The sequence below is a fragment of the Hirsutella rhossiliensis genome (assembly GCF_020360975.1).
Source record: "Hirsutella rhossiliensis strain HR02 chromosome Unknown scaffold00013, whole genome shotgun sequence".
Taxonomy (NCBI): Eukaryota; Fungi; Ascomycota; class Sordariomycetes; order Hypocreales; family Ophiocordycipitaceae; genus Hirsutella; species Hirsutella rhossiliensis.
In genome coordinates, this window is record NW_025408679.1 from 1501480 (window position 1) to 1508958 (window position 7479).

General features: G+C 45.0%; 2 protein-coding genes across 2 annotated transcripts; both read right to left on the bottom strand.

The window, feature by feature from the left end:
• Window positions 1-431: 431 nt before the first annotated feature.
• Window positions 432-1208, bottom strand: HRG_09690 (polyprotein; the record flags this gene model as incomplete). Its single annotated transcript, XM_044868161.1, has 1 exon — window positions 432-1208. One exon carries the CDS (start codon window positions 1206-1208, stop codon window positions 432-434), a length of 777 nt encoding a protein of 258 aa, XP_044716742.1.
• A 4044-nt stretch (window positions 1209-5252) lies between these two features.
• Window positions 5253-5546, bottom strand: HRG_09691 (uncharacterized protein; the record flags this gene model as incomplete). Its single annotated transcript, XM_044868162.1, has 1 exon — window positions 5253-5546. The coding sequence occupies one exon, from the start codon at window positions 5544-5546 to the stop codon at window positions 5253-5255; it is 294 nt and encodes a 97-aa protein (XP_044716743.1).
• Between the last annotated feature and the right edge of the window lie 1933 nt (window positions 5547-7479).

Below are 7479 nucleotides of genomic sequence, written 5' to 3' on the forward strand. Positions count from 1 at the left end.
AGATATTAATATTAATGTGGGTAGGCACCTGCGGCAGCTGCTGCAATGAGACGGTACTAGGGTTAACCTGTGATGTTGTATTCGTCTTGATTCTCTATCTAAGGAGGCAGAGGCCAGCGTGGAGAAAGGGGGCACGCTGCCCTCAGCCGCACACGTGACCGTACGGGTCACGTGCCAACCATGGTTGGTCACACCACTAGATAGATACATTCCTACACAGGCAACTCTTCTTTTGCTGTGAGAAGCACAGCAACACCTTGAACGGGTCTAAAGGATAGTAGCGTTAAGGCCGTGAAGGAATGTGCCGTGAGGGCGTGTGTCATTATTGCCAAAAGTGGGTCCGACGTCTTGTTCTTAGCTGTAGATATCTGGGAAGAAGTGAAGGGTCTTCCTGATAGGAGCAATCATTTGATCATAGGTATAAGGAGCGGTTAGGAACGTTGTACGTATCCTTCGACTCGAATTGTCAGACTATTGGTATCGATGAAGCGTTCCAGGGCTCGGTTTGGTGATGCTTTCGTCATTGCATCTGCTGGGTTGTCTGCGCCGTTGATCCAACGAATATCTGTTATCTCTCTCTTCTCGTATGACTGGCGAAGGGCCATGATATCAATCATCAATCGTTTTTCCTTCGTCGTACCGAGCTTGACTAGGCATTCGTAGAGAGAGTACGAATCCGTACAGACGATGAGAGGGATAGGAGGAAGGTTGAGTCGTTCCGTAATTATCTTCATAGTCATCGCAAGGGAGATGCCTATGTCGAATCCGTTGGCCATACCGTAGATCTCTGATGCTAGGACGCTACGGGTAACACGTTTGCACTTTGTTGAACTCCAGTGTACGATGTTACCACTAATCTCGAACTGTTTTTCTTTGTGGTTTGTCTCGTTAACGAGGGCAATGACGAATCCTAGTTGGGAGGATAAGTCCTTGTTGTTTGCGAAAGAACCATCGGTGAAAACCATCAGCTTTGCAGTAGCTAGATCAATTGGTTTGTACGTGAGGCCACGTAGTTGGTGATCCATTTGCCATTGCAGTCGCTTGTTCAAAATTGCGTAATCTTTATCCTCAGGGGTCTGTACTTGGGCGGCGACTGAAACATCGAAAGAAGCTTCCGGTTGAGCAATTGAAGCAATGTATGAGGCTCGCGCTCGTTCCTCAACGTAGCGCTGGTGACGATCAATTGCTTTAGGGTCAATGGTGGTCATTTTTGCTGCTTGTCCCTTCTGTTGAAGTAAAAGGGATCCTTTCTTAAGGGGGTTATTATTCAGCAACGTCAGTCTTGCACCATTAAAGTCAACCGTTGTTCCGTATGTGATGTCAGTCTTGGGCTTGGAACGAAATTCTGCCTTTGTAGCTCTTCTTCTTCACGGGTAGAAAAGTTGTTCGTTCCAAGGATGAGGGTGTCATCAGTTTGCATTCCAACAATACCGAGCGTGTCAGGCCAGTATTCGAAATCAGTAGGCAGGAGTCATAGGTGGAGGTAGACATATCCAGCTTTTCGAGGTGATGCTGCTGATATGTGCGGAACCAATGGACTCCGGCTTCTGCGATACCGTACAGGGGCTTAATAACACGAATAATTGTTCCGTTAGGGTATTTGCCTTGTAGTTCCGTGGGCAAATACGTAAGAATGGTCCGGAAAGCTTGGTCTGGGATTGCGGGTATGCCTGAGTGATATCACGGAGGAGAGGGTTATGCCGTAGTTTTGAAGAAGTCCGGGGCAATAGCGAGGATGAGTCTCTGGCTAACGCGTTGAATTGTCGGAGATTGCGTCAGGAGGGTGGTCTTCTCAAAGTCGTTATGTCCTTGAATAACAAGTCGAGACTTTTCGTAGGGCTTAGTGTTGATTCCTTTGACTTCACGAACCATTCGAGAGCGAAAGATTCTATAGTTTCCATGACTCATTTGATCGTATCGTTCAAATTGGAATACACCGCGGCCAACGAGGTCAGTAATCTCTTTGTTATCGGATTCTTCGAAGGGGTCACCAGGAGAGGTGATTATGCCATCAGACCGTAGCTTGAGGAAAGAGCTTGTGCATCTTCCTCCTTTTGGGTCAAGAAGCTGGTCTACGGCAGGGCCATCATGATCAAATCCTTTGGCTTGTTCTTTGATCCTGGTGGGCGTCCTCTTGCGGGGGCGGGGGTTCGGGTCAGGCAGGTCCGTTAGGGTCTTAACGGGGTCTTGAGCCGGTTGTTCATTAAGATCTGAACGAATGCCTGAGGGTCTGTGTCGTGTGTAGGGTCGGAAAGAGTGGTATCATCACGCAGATACGGTTGTACAAGGGTCGATCGAAAGACTTGGGGCCGTTGACTGTGTCAATGGTGATGTTATGGGTATCAATCGATGCAATCTTGAAGGGTCCTTGCCAACCGTCTTTCTCTCTCAAACGCGAACTTCACTTTGCAGCGGGAGGATAGCACTTCTGTCGTGCTCGGGCCGTTGCGTGCATGGAGGGCATCCTTAACTCGTCTTTCTGCCGAGAGTTGGCGGAGCATTTTCATCGCTTTCTGCATAGCTTCCGATCTTTTGAGGGTAGAAGCGGAAGGGGCGAGTCTGTAGATACGCGAGGGTATGCGCCGAAAACAAGCAACGTAGGCACAAGACCGTCAGGTCCTGCCGTATCATTGATTGCTTTAACAGCCATTTGAAGGACTGTTTCGGCGGAAGTGGTGTGGCCAATCTCAGCATGGAGGATGTTAAAGGCGCGTCGGAGGGCGCGTGATAGCGTTCAATCTTTCCAATGGACCAATGCGTCTCAACAGGTACTTGAGAGCATTTGATTCCCATAATCTTTGCTTCGTTCCGGAATTCGAGAGAAGCAAAGTTAGTTCCTGCATCATGACGGAGGGTATCAGGAGGTCCAAGATACGTGTCGATCCAGAGGGTCCGGAGGGTCTCCCATGTATCTTTAGCTGACATTGACGGTAAAAATCTGGCTCCTTGGAAAGCAGTAGCTGAGTCCACAACGTGTAGAACAGGGCGTTGTGGTGTTCCTAGGTGCATCACATCAACGATGATTTCGTAGTTGAACTCTTGATCATCGTTAAGGGTGAACTTGAAGCGGCGTGGGGCTTGTGAGTGCATTTGACAGTGGTGACAGAACTTAGAGATAGTCTCTAATGTGTCTATCGAGACGTCACTGTGCCCGGCTTGCTTCAAGAGGTGATGGAGCCTAGGGACTGCTGGGTGTCCAAAGCGTCGGTGAAGTGTACGAATCTCTGTTTCCGTAAGAAACGAGATGGACTCTTCATCTTTCGTAAGGAAGAACCAGGGATGTCCCCATTTGCGTACGACTGGAATGCTTGTAGGGCGATTAGTACAATGATTAGTACAATTGATGGTATCTGTGATGTTGTTGAAATAGATACCAAGCCGGTCCATATCAGCAAGGCAGAGCAAAAAGGGAGTTGGGGTTTGAAGGACGTGGAACGTGATCCTTCCGAGGGGTGTGTTAAGGGCGACTGTGCCGAGGAGTGGATGGCGTCGCTGTTGCCGAATTTGATGGAGGCCTGGCCGGATGTGGAGCTGTCGAGAGCTACAGAAGGGTCTTCTCGTTGTAGGGCGATGTACTGAGAGTATCCTGCTGTGGAAAATGTTGCTGCACCTGTGTCGATCATGATACCTTGGAATCTGTCCACTGAATAGCGATCTTCAATAATAAATTGCGAGGCTGGAACAACGGTTTGATCCGTCTGATAGACGTCTTCTCCTGTGATCAAATGATTGAATGCCTGTTGACAGAGCATTTGGCTTGCTTGCCATTGTTCCGGGTGATCGTTGGTGCTATTGTCATGTTCTTCCCATGTATCTTCAGTGTCATCAAAGCTGCTCATCTCATGACCTTCGTAGTCTAGAATATAGCCTCCGATGTCCGTGAGTTGTACACCTATGAAGTGACATTGAGTGATATGTTGGTCCTTGGCCTTTGCCGTTCATCCGTAGAGTGTTTAGTTGACCAACAGCCTTCTTGTCCACAAACAAAACACTTCTTCGTCCAGTTTCGGTTACTGTAGCTATGATTGTAGTTACTACGGCTTTGAGGCCGGTAGTTTCCACGGTTGTAGCTTTGTCTGTATCCGCGGCTGGGTCGTTGACCTGAATATCCGTATCTACCTCGAGAGCGGTTGTTATTGTATCGACGGTCGAGGTAGTACTGATGGTGTGGATCGTTATGATCAAATGATCCAGCAAAGTCAAGGAGATTGAGAAGTTGTTATGAGGGCAAGATGGGTTTCAACGGATGCACGAAGATCTGCAAGAAGGTGCTCGACGTTATCGGCGGGTTTGAAAAGAGCGTATTGGAGTTCGGGTACTCCACGGCATGCTTTCATAAGCGTTGTACGCAGTAGAAGGTCTCCTGCGTACTCCTGCCAAGGGCTCGTTGGCAGAGCTGAAGCTTATCAAAGAGGATTTGAAGCACTTCGTGGGGTCTTCGAAGCATCTTGGGCACGGATGGAGTTGAAGGTTATTGTTGTCCAGTCAGTATGGTAGTGGACATGGTTGACTTCCGTGTCAAAGTGTTGTTTGAAGATATCATACGCTTGTCGGAACGTCGTAGCCCATGTGATCTTATCAAGATAGAATCTTTGGGCTCTTCCATCAAGGATCCGGGAAAGAGTGCGTGAAATTGTGACGGTTTCACTTGGATATGAGAGCAGTTGCTTAAGAAGAGGCGGAGCTTATCATCAAGGAGATCGTACGGCTCTCCTGTGTAGTTCCGATCTTTGTTCCAGGTCTTCATAAACTTCTGCTGGATGTCGCTATCGACGATAGCGTTCGGGATGTTATCCGGGGGGAGTTTCATGTATTCTCCAAAGGTTGCAGGGCCGGATAAGTGTTCGGGGATGGGGTTGGTGACGGGTTGGACGAGATCGGGGTTCTGGAAGCGGTAGGAAGTCGGATGAATAGTAAGAGAGGTCGGAGCAGGTTTATCTTGGATAGTCGGAGCAGGAGTAGGTGCGTTAGGAGGGCTCGTTAGGGTCTTAATAGGTTGTGGTTCGTTAAGACCTTGATGAGGTGCTGCTAAGGGCGTAACTGATGGTGAAGGAGGTTGAGACGGATGGGGATTAGTGGAAGCATTTGATCCTAGTAATGCTGTCTGCCTCCTGAAGGCAGCAGTCCTCTCATCAAACACCATCTCCGTAAACTCCTGCTCTGGCCAGGTTTGTGGGTTCTCGATAGTTTGTAATATGAGAAATTGTGTTGCGAATTTCCCCTTTGTGAACCTGTGTAGATACCTCTTTTCCTTAGTAGTTTCCTGAGGGCTCTCTTGTATTCATTCGGGCGCGGTCCCATGTGTCTTCGGTCCATTCTTCAAAATGCTGTTGGAAGTAACCAAGGAGGTCGTATCCTTGATCACTGCCAGATTGAACGATGAATATGAACTTTGCCACATATGTCGTTACTGCGATCTTGTCCTTTTCGTCGTGTGTGATATCGTTGTCCCAAAGGTCGATATTAATTTGTCGGAATGCGGATGCTTGGATGTCTAGTGCCTGCATCTGGTCGCATATTTCTTCGAGCTGGGCTTCTGGGGACATAGCTCGGGCGGTCGGGGCTATCGTGATCAAATGAATGAGACGATGTGGGGTTCGTATTGGTCTCTTCGTATACGAGTTGTCGCTAATAGGAGGTCGAGCGTCGCGTACTAAGTAGGTCGTTCGCGGCCAGACTGAACTGACGGGGATCTTGCTACTTAACGTCAAGGGTCGAACGTTCTTACTAGTTGTTTGCGATGTGGTCGCCTGTCGATTCCGGTGCTCACGGCTAGGCAAACTAGCGGGCGATCGTAATCAACAGTTGGAAGGACTCTCGCGCGGCTGGGCAAACCAGCGGTAGATTCCTTGTTCTTAGCACAAATAACCTTCTTCTGAGCGCTACTCAGGGCCACAGTAAAGTGACGCGGACTATAGCACCTTCGAAGGTTGAGGAATTTGTCTCTTCTACTTAGCTGTCTGTGACGGGCGTGGGCCGGTCACTGATCAGTGTGGGTAGGCACCTGCGGCAGCTGCTGCAATGAGACGGTACTAGGGTTAACCTGTGATGTTGTATTCGTCTTGATTCTCTATCTAAGGAGGCAGAGGCCAGCGTGGAGAAAGGGGGCACGCTGCCCTCAGCCGCACACGTGACCGTACGGGTCACGTGCCAACCATGGTTGGTCACACCACTAGATAGATACATTCCTACAATTAAGGTAATTAATCTCTATATTAATATTTCTATTATTATAGTTAAAGGCCTCTCCTTTAATATTTATAAGTTTATATAGATCTTTCTTATATCTTTATATAAGTTAATAATAATTAATAACTCTAGGTAAAACGTAATTACTTATTATACTATAGTCTAAAAGTATATATATATAATATCCTACGATTTAGATATCTAATATTATTTAGTTACTATAGCTTACCGTTATTATATATAAGGTCCTTAGATATTATTATATTATACTAGTCTATAGCCCTTTTATAAATAGTATACCTCGTTTTTTACTTAGTTCTTATTCGTTTTATTTAGGTATTCTTCTTTAATTTATTATTAATATCGTTTCTTTATATTTTTATCGCGTAGTATTATATTAAGGCTTAAGAGACTAATTTCCTATAGCTAATTAAAGATTTTTTATTTCTTAACGCTATATCGTTTATATTATACTACTTTATAGTTAATTATATACTATACTTTATAATTCTATTTATTTTTATACTAAAGGTTAAGTTTTCGTTCTATATCTTTTTATTTTTAATATAGTATTTCCTTATCGATTCTTCCTTAGTCGAATATAGCTTATAGCCTTTATATATATTACTAATAATCTTTTAATATACTATTATATCGTTTATACTATACTTATACTTTTTTATATTTATAAACTCTATAGTTTAAGTATATATATCTATTATAATCTTATTTATTATATTTAAAAGAAGGTATAAAGGGAATACCTTATTACTAGGAAATTAACTATATAGATAAAGGGGTATAGAAGGGTAAATTTTACGATAAAATTACCTAACGGGACTATACGAATTCTTCGACGAAAAAGAGTAGCTTTTTACCCTCGATTTTTAACGAGCTTAATTTCCTTCTACCTTCTTAAATAGGAAGGAATCTTCTAAGATATAACGTCTAAGCTTACGAGGCTAGTCTAAAAGAATTAGACGATTAAGCTTATTAAGGAGAAATTCGGTTAATTTATTCTTAAATTCCGACCTATCTTTAGGAAGGAATCTCTTAAGAAGTTAGCTTTCCTTACTAAGAGGAATAGGTCTACTATAAAGGACCCTCCTCCGGCAGCCTAAGGAGACGGTCTTCTTTAGTATATACGACTTAGTTACCCGGGCCCCCTAGCTTTATATAAGCTAGGCTAATAATAGGGCGTACGAATAAAAGGCCTAAAGACTATCGAATGCGAATACTATAGCTAAGGAAAGACTAAGAGACGAATTTTTAAACGAACCCCTTTACGGC